The sequence below is a fragment of the Myxocyprinus asiaticus genome, chromosome 48 (assembly GCF_019703515.2).
Source record: "Myxocyprinus asiaticus isolate MX2 ecotype Aquarium Trade chromosome 48, UBuf_Myxa_2, whole genome shotgun sequence".
In the NCBI taxonomy this organism is placed as follows: domain Eukaryota; kingdom Metazoa; phylum Chordata; class Actinopteri; order Cypriniformes; family Catostomidae; genus Myxocyprinus; species Myxocyprinus asiaticus.
This window is the reverse complement of record NC_059391.1, coordinates 1,872,226-1,891,172: the sequence shown is the minus strand read 5'-3', so window position 1 is coordinate 1,891,172 and position 18,947 is coordinate 1,872,226. Positions and strand designations below refer to the sequence as shown.

The 18,947-nt window shown below is 45.1% G+C and overlaps 1 protein-coding gene across 1 annotated transcript in view; it reads left to right on the top strand.

The window, feature by feature from the left end:
- The window catches only part of LOC127437226 (kinesin-like protein KIF15-A), a 98,717-nt gene extending 87,509 nt beyond the window's left edge, over nt 1-11,208 (top strand). Inside the window, exons 31-35 of the mRNA XM_051692031.1 lie at nt 2,327-2,390; nt 3,831-3,868; nt 8,408-8,540; nt 9,057-9,188; nt 9,632-11,208. Coding sequence (XP_051547991.1) covers nt 2,327-2,390; nt 3,831-3,868; nt 8,408-8,540; nt 9,057-9,188; nt 9,632-9,706 — 442 coding nt within the window. The 3' untranslated portion in view covers nt 9,707-11,208. The remainder of the gene's footprint in view (nt 1-2,326; nt 2,391-3,830; nt 3,869-8,407; nt 8,541-9,056; nt 9,189-9,631) is intronic.
- The last annotated feature ends 7,739 nt before the right edge of the window (nt 11,209-18,947 follow it).

The following is an 18,947-nucleotide window of genomic DNA, read 5'->3' as shown; positions in this document are numbered from 1 at the left end:
AATACAACTATAATAGCATACCATGTTTTTAATAATAACAACAGCAGCAGCAACATCAATAATAATGAGAGGCCAAATTAATTGAAAATGTCTGATGTTTTCAAATGGAAAACATAAACGACAAGGGAGTCTGCCAACTTTGCATAAATGTAATCTCCCATTTTAAAACTACAGTTTTAAAATGTTTAGGTGCTGTTTAATAGGCTAAAAGCAAATGGTTTGCGGAATAAGTGTACATTCTCGGGAAAGTGTAAAACATTAAAAACACTCGTGATTTCGTTCCATCTCAATTGGCATCAGAATTATTAATAATGTTTTTGTCAGTCCCTAGGTAAAGCAGCTGCCTAATGAAATACCTGCTGACAGAGCACTATTTTGATTGTTTTCCAGTGAGCAGCGCACCGGTAGCCTATCTGGCAGCAAATGACATGCACATCTTATCAACGCTCAGTCACCCGAAACAAAGCAATTGTAGACAAATTTATTGTGACTATTTTCTTGCCCCATGAATTTCTGTGTTTATGCAAAACTTATACTTGAATGATATCGCAGAGATAATAAATAAATGTATTAATTGCACAGAGCTGTAATTACGTAGATGATGATTCATAGCAAAATAAAGTTAAATAGTAATTATTAATATAATTTATGGAATTTTAAACAAGTGGATCTTATTTAAAGCTTAGCTGGCAACATAAGGGGCCCTATTTTAAGAGTGTTAGCACTTAGCACAGCCCTGTGCTTTAAGTCGTAAGTGCAAAATCAATGGATATGGCCATGAAGTTTTGGTATGTAGGCCAGGTCAAGTGCAATTTAATTCTGAGGTTCTTCTCTGGTCTGCGTCCTATATAGTACAGTCCCTCAAGCACCAGGGAAATAAACAAAGACAGCTCATTCATAAGAAGTTGGTAGTGTAACTGGACTGTATGCTGTGAATTAGAATAGAAAATTACGTTCTTTTGTTCATTAACCTTGATGATTGTTGGGCATATTTCTATGACAGTGACGCACTCCTTTCATAGGCATGGAAAATGTGATTATCGTCAGAATTTGGATGTACGCTCCATTAAATTACAGAGAATGGAAGTATTATTAATTTTCATCTACTGACACAAATCATGGCTAGTATTAACAGTGATTGTATCGGTCGATTTTGATTTTGAAAAATGTAATTAATATATTGAAACACAAAAAAATTAAACCAAAAATATTTATAAATTCAAATTACACTTCGAACAAAATGAAAATATAATCATAATTATGAAGTAGTCAGAAAATCATACCAATTCAGATACACTGTGCTCTCTCCAACTTCTTCCACCGGCCAGTTTTGCAGTGACTTAAAAATCACTCTACAACAACAGGTGGAAAAATACCAATACAAATTATATCATAAATAAAATTGTAAATATAAAATAATTATAATCATTGAAAAAATAAACCATGACCTATAGATAGTTTAACACAAATGTCATACATTTTTGTTTCATAAACGGCTACAACATTTATTATCAAGGACATTATTTGATGTTCCACTATATTTTCAGAGTTTGGACATTAACTTTATTACCACCTGCTGGTGAAATCTTCAAACTGCAAATGTAGGAACTGAATTTAGACTTTGCGCTTAGAATACACGGTTTTGAAACGTCTTGGCGCAATTACCTATTTCTCAGGAAAATAGCAAATTGTGTTTTGCGCCACTTCATTAACATAAAATACATCCACAATTTGCACAAACGCTCCCACCCACGGCCACTTGCGCTTTGCACTGACACAAAAATTGCACTTAGAATTAGTGCTTTCTCGAAAACTGGATAAGACGTTGCGCTCGGTCATAGCGCTGTGCTTTGTGCGCTCTTGAAAATAGAACCCACGGTGGCCATTCTGTTGCAACATGCCTGAGCATCAACCTGGTGAATGGTAACTTTATGAGACTAATGAGCACAGGCAACAGATAATTAAATTAAACCGTTTTATTTCCTACATGCACTAATTCAAGCCATTTGTATAGAATTAATGTAATCCGTTTAAGGTAAGAGGTTGAATATTGGGAAAAAATCGGTCGATCTCTAATCTGTTTCCCTGCTGTTTACCAAGTCTAGTACAGAGACAGGTGTGATATTTCATGGCACCTATTTCAGTGATATCTGACAGGTAATAGGAACGTTTTCTGCATGCCATTTCATAAATACAAATCACTTACAGCACCTTTAATGTTACACTGGTGCATGTAAATGATTTTGCTCAGTCGTAGTTCATTCACTCATTCATTCTGTCCACATGTTAATTTGTAATTTCTCTTCCTGTGCTTATGTCTGTATAGAGACCTTAGGGAGGCCATACATGTCTCTGTGCTGAGAGAACTACAAGAGGAGAGGAACTTAAAAGTAAGTTAAAGGATCTGAGACATCAGTTCATACGAATAACATTAAACAAGGAATGTGATTTTTCCATATTAATCCGCAGTTCCATTTTTTTCTAACCTAAAAACGTGAGAACCTTGCGAAACACCAGGCTCAGCTGGGGGAGCCGGTTCTACTTGGGCTATACAGCATGAACATAATGCCAGTGTTTGTTAGATGTGTAATACAAGTCATGTGTTAAGTAGATTAAGATATTACTTTTTTAAATAATCAATGTTTGAAACTAATAGATATTAAAGAAATAGTTCACCCAAAAATGAAAATTCTTATTTACTCACCCTCGTGCCATCCCAGGTGTGTATGACTGTCTTTCTTCAGCAGAACACAAATGAAGATTTTAGAAGAATATTTCAGCTCTGTAGGTCCATAAAAGTGAATGGGTACCTAAATTTTGAAGCTACAAAAAGTAAATATAGACATCGTAAAAATAATCCATATAATTCCAGTGGTCTAATTGATGTCTTCTGAAGTGCAATGCTGGGTGTGTTTAAGAATTTTCACTTCAGGCCAGCTTGAGGTTTGTACGTTGACAAGGGTAGTTTTCAAACTGCCTCTCGCATGACGTAAGCGCGTAAGCCTTTTCTGTATAGATATTCATACATAGATCCCTTATTAGCTGCTGTTTCTATGGATCGCGATACAGTTTCCACACAAAAACAGCTAATGCAGCAGTCTGAGCAAGGAGCTCGGTCTGAGACATCTCCTCCAATCACTTGCATTCAAACCAATTTAAACAGCTCACCTTGTTCACTGTTTTAAGATGGCGCCACAGTTGACATATCCAGGCCAGTTGAATGAGGCATCTGTGTATGATTTCTATGCTCCTGTTGTAAAAAACTTTATTTTTTTTTATTTCACGTGTTCTCGCGTGAACTTATGTATTTATTGATTGATTTGATTGATTGATTGATTGATTTTCATGAAACCAAATTCTTAATGGTTTATCACTTTCTGTTGCCCATAAAATTAGGCTTTTGGCTATTAATTGATATTAGATGGCCAAATGTATATTTTTGTAATATTTTAAATATTTTTGGGGATGTATTTAATTTTAAGTATACATTTATTGAAAGTGTGTTACTTCATACTGGCTACTGTTTACTTTGCTTATTATGATTTTATGCTGATAATTCCCCCACATGGCAAAGAAAATGAATTGCTTATTTTGACTTATTTTTGTTTAGGCAAGTCCCTTATTTTGAGCTTGCTTTTAGTCCCTGAAATTGACTGCAGGGGGTGCAGGTAGATGCATCGCCTTTGTCATGTCATGACTTGATCTTGAAAAAAGCAAATAGGAAATGTTCTATGCACTTTTGCAGCCTGTTTTTTTGGTCCACAACTGTTATACATGAGCCTCTTGTATTGAATGACCCTGTTAAGTTGTTCTCTCTCTGTTTCTCTCAGAGCTCCCTGATGATGCAGCTGACTGACTCTCAGATGGCGTAAGTGAGCTCATAATTATTCAGTGAGCAGAGATTATTCATCTAAACCTGAATCAAATTAAAATCTGATTTTTTTTGTTTATTTTAGTTCCCTTTCGATAACAGTTCACTCGACATTGCGTCATGCTGACACATATGGGAAATTCCTTTTCCAACGTCCTAGTTGAAACCCTTCTACAATAATGGCAATTCTAAAAGAATTCTATATTGATCTTTATAGTTCTACGTCTTCGTCTACTGATGAAGATATTAGAAACTTTGTGGAACCATTAAAACTTCCTAAACTGACAACTGAGCAAAGAAATTGTCTTGATTCTGAGAAAACCTTGGAGGAACTTGACGAGGTAATTAAGGCCTCACCTACAGGCAAATCTCCGGGGCCAGATGGTTTTGCTGCTGAATTTTTTAGATCTTATGCTACAGAACTGGCTCCACTTTTTTGTTAGAAGTTTATACAGAATCATTAAAGAACGGAAAGCTTCCTCCAACCATGACACAAGCCCGGATCAGTCTGATTCTTAAAAAGGACAAAGATCCGTGTGTGTGTAAAAGTTACCGACCAATTTCTCTGATCCAGCTAGATGTAAAAATGTTGTCCAAAATTTTGGCTAATCATTTAAGTAAGGTTATGACATCTCTTATACATATAGATCAGGTGGGGTTTATTCTGGGCCATAGCTCTTCTGATAACATCAGGCGTTTCATTAATATCATGTGGTCAGTAGCGAATGATCAGTCTTCGGTCGCTGCCATTTCACTTGACGCCGAAAAGGCATTTGATATGGTAGAATGGGATTATCTTTCTAAGATTTTAGAAATGTATGGGTTCGGGAGTACATTCATTGGTTGGATTAAGTTACTTTATAGACACCCTGTTGCAGCGGTACAAACAAATGGACTAATTTCAGATTATTTTACTCTGGATAGGGGCACTCGTCAGGGTTGCCCTCTTTCCCCATTATTGTTCTGTCTTGTCCTGGAACCATTAGCAGCTGAATCACACATTATGCACAACCACTTCTCAATGGTGAGCAGCGCATTATATCATATAATGAATGAACCAAATCACCCTCTGTACCATTGCACGGACGCGTGGAAAGCTCTTACGGGCATTTCCGACTGGGTGCTAAAAACGTTCGAACATGGCTATAAAATCCAATTTGCACATCGGCCGCCCTGTTTCAACGGTGTTCTGTCTTCCACGTTTACGCCCAAAGACACGCCGGTGTTACGAGCCGAAATACACAATCTTCTTGCAAAGAACGCGATAGAGGTTGTTTCAGATTGTCAAGCCTGCAAAGGGTTTTACAGCTGCTATTTTCTTGTCCCAAAGAAAGACGGAGGGCTTCGGACGTTTTTAGATCTGAGACATTAAAATCGCACACTTGCAAAGAGCCCATTCAAAATGATTACTCAGAAATGGATCTTACTGCACATCCGCCCATGCGATTGGTTTACGTCGATAGATCTGAAAGACATGTATTTTCATATACAAATTGTACCACAACAAAGGATGTTTTTAAGATTTGCGTTCGAGGGAACCGCTTATCAAAGTCCTGCCCTTCAGATTGTTCTCGGCTCCTTGCACATTCACAAAGTGCATCGATGTGGTACTCGCCCCTTTGAAATTGAGCGGCGTGCGCATTTTGAAAAGCTGTTTCAAAAAGCATTGGGACTTATGGCAGCAGCATCTGCCATCATTCCATTAGGTCTTTTACACATGAGACCTCTTCAGTACTGGCTCAAGCACTGTGTGCCACGGCATGCCTGGTTCCAAGGATGCATGCGCATCGCTGTATCTTACCACTGTCTAGCTGCTATAGCACCTTGAACAGTTCCTGCTTTCTACCAGCAAGGTGTCATGCTGGGAAAGGTTTTCAGGCAGAACGTGGTGACCACGGATGCTTCCAACGCAGGTTGGGGTGCATTGTGCGATGGACGGCCAGCCTTCGGCACTTGGACAGGTGCAAGGAAGGCATGGCACATTAATCGCCTGAAGCTGTCGGCTGTTTTCCTAGCCTTGAAGGCTTTTCAATCTGAATTAGCAAATTATCATGTTATGATTCACTCGTAAACCACAACAGTTGTGGCATACATAAACCGCCAAGGCGGAATTCGTCCCCTGCCAATGATGAGACTGACGCATCACCGCCTCCCGTGAAGTGAGCGCCATCTCAGGCCGTCAGAATTATGGTGCGGACCTGTTGTCACACCAAGGAGCAATGCCAGGCAAATGGAGACTTCATCCTGAGACTGTCCTGAGGATTTGGGAAATATTCTGCAAAGCGGAGATCGATATATTTGCCTCCACGGAGAATGCCCACTGTCCCCTCTGGTAGTCCAAGTCCCAAGCTTCGTTAGGAGTGGACACAATGGCCCACAAATGGCCTGCGAAAAGCAAATGCACGTTTCCCCCGGTGTGCCTCCTTCACTCTGTCATATGCAAAGTCTGAAAGGATAAGGAAACTGTTCTATTGGTTGCGCCACAGTGGCCCAATCAGTCCTGGTTTCCAGAAATGATAGAGACGGTCCTGGACGGCCCTCCATGGGAAATACTGCTGAGAAGGGATCTCCTCTCTCAAGTGCAGGGTACAATCTGGCATCCCCAGCCGAAGCTGTGGAGCCTGCATGTGTGGCCCCTGAACAGAGCGTGCTAAACATGCCTAAAGTGACTCAGTCGGTTATGAACACCATTTTACAGGCTAGAGTGCTCTCTACGAGACGCCTTTACTCACTGAAATGGAATGTGTTCAATAATTGGACATTTTTATGTGGCAAAGACCCAGTGAACTGCCCCATACCTGAAATTCGTACATTTCTTCAAGAGCGATTGGATGCACGGCTCACTCCGTCAACGCTCAAAGTTTTTGTAGCGACTATCTCTGCGTATCAAGCACCTGAAGCCGGTCTATAGGCAAACATGATTTAATCATAAAGTTCCTTAGGGGAGCAAGGCGGCTAAATCCCCCTCGCCCAGCTACAGTTCTGACTTGGGACCTAATTTTGGTCCTAAAAGCGCTTGCAGGGCCCCCTTTTAAGACTCTTGAATTGCGTGTGCTTTCTCTTAAGACCACATTACTGCTGGCTCTGGCCTCAGTAAAACTGGTCAGTGATTTGCAAGCACTGTCAGTCGACAATTCATGTCTGAAGTTTGGTCCAGGTCTTTCAAAAGCCACAATCAAACCCAGAAAAGGCTATGTGTCTAAGGTTTTATCCATGCCTTTCAGAGCTCAGGTGGTTCACCTTCAAGCCTATTTCCCTCCTCCATTTAATTTGTATGAGGAACAGTCACTGCATATGTTATACCCGCCAGTTCAGACTGTCTGACCAGCTCTTTGTGTGCTATGGAGGATGCACAAAAGGAATGTCCATCTCCAAGCAAAGACTTTCTCACTGGATCGTTGATGCAATAGCCCTGGCTTACGAGTCAAAGGGTGCGAATTGCCCAATTGGTGATAAAGCACACTCAACTCTAGAGGCATGACCTCTTCATGGGCAAGGACGAATGGTGTGTCCTTACAAGACATGTTTTGCAGCAGGTTGGTCTTCTCAAAACACATTTGCAAGGTTTTATAACCTAGATGTAACGTCTCTCTCTTCGCAAGTCCTCTCTGGCTAGAGCGCTTGCTATTTCGTTGGCCAAACAAACTTGTGCCCCTTTTTAAGTACGGGCTCCCCTGTCATTTTACACAACCGCCTGCATTCAGGCTGTTGTAATTTCCCATAAAGTCACAAGCACTTTCATTGTAAATAAAACTTCCTTCCCGACTTGGTTTGTGAAGGGGTTAATTCATACTAGATGACTGTAGTTCATATATCCATTATAAGTGCTCCCCTCCTGGCTCACCATGAGGGTTATTCACTTGCGGATTACTCAAGTCAGTCGCTGTCCCACAGGACTGTGGCATCATGTTCTTTCAAGCATATGCTTTTGTATCCCTCTCTGGGAGGGTTATGTCATGTAGTGCGGTGTGATGGGACTCTTGTTCCCCATATGCTGTAATCGTAAGGGAACATCTCGGTTATGCATGTAACCTTGGTTCCCTGAGATGAAGGAAACAAAACATTCCATAAGCTTGCCGGACTGCAGACTCGGAGTTTTTTGAGGTGCGAGCGATGCACTCTTTGTCCCTCAGTCAGAAAATTCTGAGAAATTGTGTTTTTGCGCACGCTTATACCGGACAGCTTTGCGCCTAAAAGGGCGGGGCTGAAACACCATGGCCAATCTTAGAATTGGCTTTATTGTAGAAGGGTTTCAACTAGGTCATCGGAAAAGGAATTTCCCATATGCATCAGCATTATGCTATGTCTTGTTCCCTTCATCTCAGGGAACCGTTGTTACATACGTAACTGAGACGTTTTATGCCATCACAAGCTGACTTGCAATTGAATTACATTGTTAAAATACAATGGGGTTCAAAAGTCTACTTGTGAAATTTCTTCTATTTTGCATTTTTCTCATTTATTACACCATTTTTGTTGAAAATGGTTACAAGAGATCACAGCAGGTGATTCTATTTGTGTGTGTGTACGCTTTAGGCTGCAGCGTAATGAGGTCACTCTCGCCCAGTCTCAGGCGTGTGTGCAGGAATTGACCACTGAACTCAGGAACTGCTGCCTGGAGCTCAGAGAGCTGCGACAGAAAGAGAATCAACAGGAAAAACTGCAGCAGGTCAGTGAGGGGGAGACTGAATGAGTGACAGTGTGATGTGGGAACGGTTAGACATTACTACTTAAAGGGATAGTTCACCCAAAAAATTTAAGTTCTGTCATTATTATTTACTCTCTGCTCCAAACACGTGTGACTTTCTTCTGTGGAACACAAAAGGTGAACATCAAAAGTCTTCAGTGTTTGTTCAACGAGCAATTTAAAGTTAAAAGTGACACAAAAAAAAGCTCAAAAAGGAGTTTAAAACACCTTATAACCACTCAATTGAAGTTGTTATTCACTCTCAAGTACTGAATATTAAATATAGCAGCTATGTCGATAGCATTAAACCTCACTGGTTCTTGCAACATCAAATGAGATGTCCTCGTATGGAGAAGAGCATTCAGGACAGTAAGCAAATTATTTTATATATTTATTTTTTGTGTGCATGTTCACCGGAATGATCTGGAACAGCATGAGGGACAGAATTGTCATTGGTGTGTGAACATTCACTTTAACAGTATGCCTGATGATATACAGGAAGTGGAAGTTCTGAGGAAGCAGGTGGACCATCTGACTGAGGAGAATGGAAAACTGTTGGGTCATCAGAATCCCAAGCAAAAGATTGAGTACCTGGTGAAACTGAAGAAGGAGATCACCAAATTACAGGAGGTCAGACAAAGAACAGTCAGTCACAGCTCAGTTGCCAACAATTCAACTCAGATACTCCAAAACTAAGATTTTCTGTAGATAAATAGAGAAATGTCACATTTTATACATTCCAGATAAACGTCTCGCTAGTTGCAAGACTATCGAGAAACTAATCTAATGACACACTCCTTAGGAAACTCAGTGGCCTACAAATTTGCATTAAAATCGTTGTAATGTTCACAATGTTGCTTAATTTTATGTTGCCACAAGTCATTGCAAATATTTCATGAATATTCAATATATTGCCTTAGTCTTAATGCATTATGATGCTGGATTGGAATCAGATGTTCTATAACTGCACAGCTAAACAAACAGATAATTTTCAGGTTCAAAAGGTTGTTCCATGTGCTTGTGAGAGTGTTTGCTGTTGTAGGACACATTGCTAAACCTGTTTCTGATTTCAGGAGAATGGTAAACTCAGACAGTGTCTTCATATGGAAGAAAGTCCAACAACAGACCTACAACATTCTCACCCCTGACATGCTGTATGTAAAAACTAAATGAAATTAGACCTTAAAGTAGATTTTGTCCCAGAGTTACTAAAATGACTTATAGACTTGTAATGAGCTGTTTTGGATTCATCTGTTGGTATTTTTTTTGTCTCTCAATCACCCTTTTGTCAATTTCTTTTTTTTTTCCTCTCTTATTAACTGTAGCTCTTTGTACACAATTTGTGAATTGCAATTATTTTCCTTTTTTATTAAAGCAAACTGTCAGTAAACTTATTTTATCTAAGCTAATTTGAAATGCATTTTTATTACCCTCCCCACCCATCTCATAAATGTGCAGGGTTGGGGAGTAACAGAATACATGTAACAGGATTACGTATTTAAAATACAAGATATAAGTAACTGTATTCCACTACAGTTACAATTTAATCATTGGTAATTAGAATACAGTTACATTCAAAAAGTATTTTGATTACTGAAGAGATTACTTTGCATTTTATTGTCATTTGTTTCATTTAATATTTAGTCCTTTCAGATGGAAAAATGTATACATATAAATGATGCAATCCAAAGTGCATCTGAACAGTAGTGAAACACTTTCTTATGATGTGTAACATTCATACGAGCAGACAGAGAAGTAAGTTTGGAGCAGAAGAAATAGAAATAAACCTTGTGTAATTTGTCAGCTTTACACTAAGATAAAATGCTATTTCTAGCCATTTTACATGCACGTTACCAGGCATGATCATATTTTTTATCAAAAAAATTCACTTGGATCATAATTTCTTTTTTTCTAGTAAGAACTTTGATATTAGGGCAAAAATCGTATTCTTGATAATTTTTGTATTGTTTTTCTGTAAAAATATCTAAAAATCCTTAAAAACAAGATCAGTTTGATTTATCTTGTTTTAGAACAAAACTGCATGTTGTATTCAGGTTTTTCAGAGAATGTATTTTTAACATTTGTGTTTTGTCTTACTGTACTGGCAGAGTATTTATAGTAAAAACAAGTGAAAAAATCTAGAAGTAATCCAAAGTATTTAGAATATGTTACTGACCTTGAGTAATCTAATGGAATATGTTACAAATGACATTTTACAGCATGTATTCTGTAATCTGTAGTGGAATACATTTCAAAAGTAACCCTCCCAACCCTGTAAATGTGTGCATATAAAATAGACAGCTGCATGAGATGTTGTTGTGCTGAGAGTGCACAGCATTTCATTTTTATTATAACATTTATAATTATTAATATTATTTTACATACACAGGCCTTATTCATGTCAGGTTTCAGACTGTGTAGCCAGACATTCTACCCTAGCATTGGAATGCAAGTTTATAAGGCCACAAAGAAATAAATGCTTAAATATTGTTGTAACAAAGGCATTGCTATCTTCAAACATACCCAGAGAATTGTTACCAGTGTATCTCTTGATGGGAATGCTTGGGATGGGAATAGACCTTATTCACAGTAGCGCCATCTTTGATTTTTAACGTGAATGAAAACGAGGCTGTGAGGAATAGGCTTAACATCTCTTCAATGGCATACACTATATAAAGCTCCTAGATCCCATCTGATTTTCCACAACTCATGTTGTCTGGTGTTTTTTTGTCTACTGACTGTTCTTGAAAAAAAAAAATCTTTTTTTTTTTTTTTTGTCCTCAGAACATCCAAAAATTATTTAAACTGCATTACAGTCCATTGAAGGGACTGTATGTCTATCCTTCACAGCCTTGTTTTCATTCCTGTTAAAGTCAAAGATGGTGCTGCTGTGTGAATAAGGTCTATTTGCCTATGTCCTGGCTTAATTGAATAGTTCATCTAAACATGGAAATTATGCCATTATGTACTGCCCACATGTCATGAACATGCGGCAAACTGCAGTAACTCTCAGGGAAATGTTTTTTTAGTTTCAAAATTTTCCAAAAAAAAGGGCATTTTGGGTTTCATATTCAAAGGTCTTGCAACTTTATGAACGGCTTGACTTGCATTTAATGATTGAGTTTTAAGCAGAGTTCCCATGCATCTTGGAGATCATAAAATTTTGCTATGCAGTTTTCCAGTCATGGAAAATTAGAAAAATACCTGTATGTCCTGAAAAATATTTGAGCATATTAAAACAGTTTGACTATTGCTAACAAGGTTTTTGTCACATGTACAAAAACGTCATGGTTACTAGTGTAACCTCCGTTCCTTGATGAAAGGAACGAGACGTTGGTGTCGATGTAGTGACACTAGGGGTCACTCTTGGGAACCCGAGACACCTCTGGTCTTTGATAAAAGGCCAATGAAAATTGGCGAGTGGTATTTGCATGCCACTCCCCCGAACATACGGGTATAAAAGGAGCTGGTATGCAACCACTCATTCAGGTTTTACGCTGAGGAGCCGATATAAGGTCCGGCCATTTCAGCGGGTAGTTCAGCGTTGTGGCAGGAGGGACCAACGTCTCGTTCCCTCCACCAGGGAACGGAGGTTACACCAGTAACCATGACGATCCCTATCTGTCACTCACTCGACGTTGGTGTCGATGTAGTGACACTAGGGGTCCCTATACAAAACGCCACAAGGCTGAACTGTGTTACGTGAACTGGCGGTGTGTGGTGGGCAGACTTGCTGTGTGCCTCATAGCCAGCACACCAGGTCGACACGTAACCTCCCCCAACACAGTTATGAGTGTCGAACGGCCCTTTTTGGGGACAAGTCGACTACCCAGAGATAGAGACAGGCTTAACCCAGTCATGGCCTCTTTCCCCTTCTTTTTTTCCACTCCCTAAAAAAGAAGGGGGATTATCTGACTAGGCCGCCAGGTCTAGTCGGGGGGTGTCCCTCCCAAGGGGAGGACACCGCGGAGACCACACCTCGCCCCAAGAGAGGGGGGGATATTTAAGTGGAAGAATACATCACATGGTCTTTCCAACCATGTGGAGAGCTTTCAAGGTAGATCCTGCCCAATGGGGGAGGAGTTACTACAACATGGAGACTGGGGCAGAGGGGCTCTGCCCAAGGAAGACGCAGTTTGCCAGTAGGGAAACGAACTAGCGGAAGATATAGATCGCATGGGGTTAGCCTTACAGGGAACCGCCACATACGGAGCACCTACCCCAGACTCTTAGTTAGCGCGTGTACTGGGTCGGCAGCGAGTCTCTCCGAAAACTCGACTGCCACAGGGCTCGGAGGAAGTCAACCAGGGAACAACTTTTGTGAACACTACTGGGAATTAACAGCGCACGTCTTCAGCTCAAAAGGAGGTGGAAGGTGCTATGTGCAAGCGATACACCCGGCCGGCTATCCAGGGCTTATCCACTTGTGTTGCGTGCCACTACCTGGGACGAAACCGGTTCCACCCGGAGGTTGTAGAACCTTGCAAAGGTGTTGAGTGTTTCCCAGCCCGCTGCTCTGCATATGTCTGTTAGAGAGGCACCTCTGGCCAGGGCCCAAGAAGCCGCTACACCACGGGTAGCCCTACTGGGGGCGGCATGTTTTGGGCGAGATATGCCATAGTTATGGTGTCAATGAGCCAGTGGGCAATCCTCTGCTTGGAGACAGCACTTCCTTTCCGCTGTGCACCAAAGCAGACAAAGAGCTGCTCAGAGATTCTAAAGCTCTGCGTGCGATCCAAATAGATGCGTAAAGCGCGCACCGGACACAGCAACGACAGGGCTGGGTCTGCCTCCTCCAGGGGCAGCGCTTGCAGGTTCACCACCTGGTCCCTAAAAGGAGTGGTGGGAACCTTGGGCACATAGCCCGGTCGGGGGTCTCAGGATCACGTGAGAATAGCCCGGACCGAACTCCAGGCACATTTCGCTGACAGAGAACGCTTGCAGGTCACCTACCCTCTTGATGGAAGTGAGCGCAGTCAGGAGGGCAGTCTTCAAGGAGAGTGCCTTAAGCTCGGCTGACTGCAAGCTCAAAGGGGGCTCTCTGTAGACCCTGAAAAACTACAGAGGTCCGATGAGGGAACGAGGCACGGCCTGGAGGGATTCAGCCTCCTGGCGCCTCTTAGGAACCTGATGATCAGATCATGCTTCCCTAAGGACTTACTGTCGACTGCGTCGTGGTGTGCTGCTATGGCAGCAACGTACACCTTCAAGGTGGAAGGGGACAGCCTCCCTTCCAACCTCTCTTGCAGGAAGGAAAGCACTGATCTGACTGCGCATCTCTGGGGGTCTTCCCGAGGGGAAGAACACCACTAAGCGAACAGACGCCACTTAAAAGGCATACAGGCGCCTCGTAGGGGGAGCCCTAGCCTGAGTGAACGCGTCTACCATCGCAGGTGGGAGACAGCTTAGGTCTTCCGCGTCCCGTCCAGGGGCCAGTCATGGAGATTCCAGAGGTCTGGGCGCGGGTGCCGGATGGTGCCCCTTCCCTGAGAAAGGAGGTCCTTCCTCAGGGGAATTTGCCCGGGGGGAGCTGTCGCGAGGAGCGTGAGGTTCAAGCACCACGTCTGGGCGGGCCAGTAGAGTGCTTACCAGGATGACCTTCTCCTCGTCCTCCCTGACCTTGCACAGGGTCTGTGCGAGCAGGCTCACTGGGGGAAAACGCATATTTGCGAATGCCAGGGGACCAGCTGTGTGCCAGCGCGTCTATGCCGAGGAAGGCCTCGGTGAGGGCGTACCAGAGCGGGCAGTGGGAGGATTCTTGGGAGGCGAACAGGTGCACCTGTGCCTGACCGAGTCGTCACCAAATCAGCTGGACCACCTGAAGGTGGAGTCTCCACTCTCCCTTGAGGGTAACCTGTTGTTACGGCGCGTCTGCCGAAGTGTTGAGGTTGCCCAGGATGTGAGTGGCTTGCAGCGACTTGGTGCTACTAACTCCGTTGGAGGAGACGGCGGGCGAGTTGTGACATACAGCGGGAGCACAGACCGCCTTGGCGGTTGACATATGCTACCACTGCCATGCTGTCTGACCGAACTAGCACGTGCTTGCCCTGGATCAACGGCCGGAACCTCCGCAGGGCGAGCAGAATTGCCAGTAACTCAAGGCAGTTGATGTGCCAACGCAGCCGCGGACCCGTCCAGAGGCCGGCGGCTGCGTGCCCGTTGCCAACAGCGCCCCAGCCCGTTTTGGAGGCGTCTGTCGTGACCACGATGTGCCTGGAAACCAGTTCTAGGGGAACACCTGCCCATAGAAACGAGAGGTCGGTCCAAGGGCTGAAAAGACGGTGACAGACCGACGTAATGGCCACGCGGTGTGTCCCGTGGCGCCATGCCCGTCTCGGGACTCGAGTCTGGAGCCAGTGCTGAAGCGGCCTCATATGCATCAACCCCAGCGGGGTGGCCACCGCTGAGGATGCCATATGCCCCAGGAGCCTCTGAAAAAGTTTCAGTGGAACCGCTGTTTTCTGTTTGAACGCCTTCAAACAGGCCAGCACCGACTGTGCGTGCTCGTTCGTAAGGTGCGCCGTCAAGGAGACAGTCCAACTCCAAACCGAGAAAAGAGATGCTCTGAACCGGGAGGAGCTTGCTCTTTTCCCAGCTGACCCAAAGCCCTAGTCGGCTGAGGTGTGAGAGCACCAGGTCCCTGTGTGCACATAACACGTCTCGAGAGTGAGCTAAGATTAGCCAGTCGTCGAGATAGTTGAGAATGCGAATGCCCACCTCCCTTAACGGGGCAAGGGCAGCCTCTGCGATCTTCGTAAAGACGCGAGGAGACAGGGACAGGCCAAAAGGGAGGACTTTGTACTGATACGCCTGACCCTCAAACGCGAACCGCAGGAAGGGTCTGTGTCGAGGAAGGATCGAGACGTGAAAGTACGCATCCTTCGGGTCTACCGCTGCGAACCAATCTTGATGCCGGACACTCGCTAGAATGCATCTTTGCATCAGCATCTTGAACGGGAGTCTGTGTAAGGCCCGGTTCAGTACTCGCAGGTCCAAGATTGGCCGCAACCCACCGCCTTTTTTCGGTACAATGAAGTAGGGGCTGTAAAACCCCTTCTTCATCTCGGCTGGAGGGACAGGTTCTATCGCGTCCTTCCGTAGGAGGGTAGCGATCTCCGCGCAAGGTAGCAGCGTTTCCGTCTTTCACCAAGGTGAAGTGGACACCGTTGGACCTGGGCGGATGCCCGGCGAAGTGAATCGCGCAGCCGAGTCGGACGATCCGGACCAGCCCTCGTGACGGACTGGAAAGCGCAAGCCAATGCGTCCAAGTTCTGCGCAAGGGGGACCAAAGGGACAACGTCATCGGATGTACCGGCAGGTGGGGCCTCGCGGTGGGGCGGAGCTCGAGGTGCTACACCACATCGTGGCCGTGCTGAGTCTGAGGACATCGAAGCACTTACCTGGCTCCTTGTGACCACCCCCGGAACAGCCTGTCCTCGTGACCCGTGGAGACTGTCACATCGGGGGCGGATTTGTGCCACAGCTTGGCACTCAGGGCGGGAGACTGCCGCTGGAGCGCCAACCTGCCAAATGGAGTGGTGGACGGTGGTCATGATGCCAGCCGTACACACCAGATATGTGACCCAGGGAACAAGGAACAAGCTCTTGCTGAGCTCTTGAGTACTGCAGCCACTTGGTCATGCAGCGCAATTAAATGCAAAAGGTAACAAAAAGATGAAGATCGGCTTACCAGCTCCAGAGCAGCGGGTTTCGTTGTCCCTGGGTCGCCCGTCTCAAGGGCACTTTGAAGCCTTTCACGGGTTCTGGGCAGCCGTGAGACGGGTGGCGTCTGCTTCCTGCGGTGGGCTCCACGCCGGGGCCAGGCCGAAGGGGCGGGCTGCGGCGGAGCCGGTGCAGTCACCGCAGGGGGACACCCTTGGCGATGAGTAGATGGGGTGCGGGATCTTGAGCCGCGCCGGGGCAGGATAAGCCGGCTAGCATCCATCTACTGCTCTACCATCGAGAACTGCTGGGCAAAGTCCTCGACGGTGTCACCGAATAGGCCCGCCTGGGAAATGGGGGCAGCAAGGAATCGTGTCTTGTCGGCCTCACCCATCTCGACCAGGTTGTCGTGACCGCCCGAGAGACCGCGCCGTGACCTCCGTCGCTCGGAGAGCGAGGTCGGTCGCCGAGTGCAGTTCCTGCATCAATCCCGGGGCAGAACTACCCTCGTGCAGTTCCTTTAGCGCCTTGGCGGACTTGCAGGAGAGCCATGGCGTGCAGGGCGGAGGCGGCTTGTCCAGCGGCACTGTAGGCTTTGACCGTTAGAGACGACGTAAACCTACAGGCCTTGGACGGGGGCTATGGGCACCCGCGCCAGGTGGCGGCGCTCTGCGGGCATAGGTGCACCGCGAGCGCCTTTATCCACCAGGGGATTGCCGAATAACCCTTGGCCGCCCCACCATCAAGGGTAGTGAGAGCGGGGAAGTTGAAAAGATCGGGACCGGGCAGTAAAAAGTTCCTCCCGCGACCTTGTCAGCTCTTCATGCACTTCCGGGAAGAAAGGAACGGGGCGGGGCGTGGCTTTGAGCGGCGCCGCGAGCCCAGGAACCAATCACCGAGCCGCGAGGGTTCAGGGAAGAGCGGTGAAATCCACTCTAACTGACGCTCACGGCTGTCCGGGAAAGCATGTCGTCATCTCGGCGTCAGCCTGTGACTGGGCAATCGACCCCGAAGGGAGGAGCCCAGCTGAGGCTTCCGACTGGACGAGCCCGCTCTCCGATGCTGCACTCGAGAGCTCATCACTTTCACGGGCTCCGAATAAGAGGTCGAACTCGCCGTGAGACGAGCCGGCGGACTCACCCAGAAGCCCGATCGGGGCAGACGAGTGTGCTGGGGAATGGGAGGTCCGCGGGGGGATACCCGACGGAGGCGGTCCCATTGGGGTCCCCAAATCGCCCCCAGTGCTAGCCGCGCTGGCCTCAAACCCGTGGGTAAAAGGACCGAGGCGGGAGCCTCTGGAGTGGCTCGCTTTCTTACAAAGGCGAGCCGTGACCTCAACGTTGCCATGGACGTATTCTCACAATGAGAACGTGACCATCCACGAATGCTGTCTCCACGTGAGCAGTGCCCAGACACGAAAGACAGTGATCGTGACCGTTAGAAGGCGAGAGGTAACGAGCACAACCAGGAATAACACACAATCGGAAAAGCATCTTTAAAAAGACGCATCTTTAAAAAGACGTTCCGTGTGTGCGCTCTTTTAGAGAAATATATACTCTTTTAGAGGGAAAAAATGCTCTTTCAGAAAATATACTCTCTAGTTTTTCTGCCGAAGCGCCCAGGGGCGTTCTCTGCAGTGCACCAGTGCAGAGGAGGGAGAAGCCGTGGAAATGCGCCATCAGATCCAGCAGGTGAATGAACAGTAGTATTCAGCTCAGCGAGCATGACCGTTCGGCCCGTATGTTCGGGGGAGTGGCATGCAAATACCACACGCCAATTTTCATTGGCCTTTTATCAAAGACCAGAGGTGTCTCGGGCTCCCAAGAGTGACCCCTAGTGTCACTACATCGACACCAATGTTGAGTGAGTGACAGATAGGGAACATGGTAATGATCAGGACTCGGAATAGGAGTCAAATACACAATCATGTTTTGTCATTGCCGGTGGCTGTGCATTGTGAAACAACATCAGCGGTTAACTGTCATAAATGAATCCATGTCTCTTACTTTCTCTGCTCATCTGTTGTCATCTCTACTTTGCTCCGACGAAATAGATTAAGTATTGATATAGTACAAAATATGATTTTTTTCATCCCAACATTTATGTTGTGTTAACCACAAAAACATTTAAGTTATAAACTTTAGACAACGATGACGGTCAGATCACAGATTTATTATTTTTTTTTTTTTATGAATTTACACCCTGGGTTTGTTCTACCATAACACAGCAAACATTCACACAATGACCTTAAAGACCCTGTAAAATAATTTTGCTGCTTTTAGTCAATATCTATTAGCTTTAAAGGCACATATACACTGATGAGCCAAAACATGAGTACTCACAGGTGAAGCAAATAACGTTGATCATCTCCTAACAAGGCCACATGTCAAGGTCTGTATAGATTAGATGGTAAGTGAACAATCAGTTCTCGTAGTCAACGTGTTGAATGCAGCAGAAATGGGCAAGAGTAAAGGCCTGAGTGACTTTGACAAGGGCCAAATTGTTATGGCCAGATGACTGGGTCAGGGCATCTCTGAAATGGCAAGGCTTGTGGGTGCTCCCGGTCAGCATTGGTGAGTACCTTCTGACAGTGGTTCGAGGAGGGACAAACCGGCGACAGGGTGTTGGGCACCCAAGGCTCATTGATGTGCAAAGGCAACGAAGGCTATCCCATCTGGTCTAAACTGACAGAAGGTCTACTGTGACACAAGTCACAGAAAAGTTTTA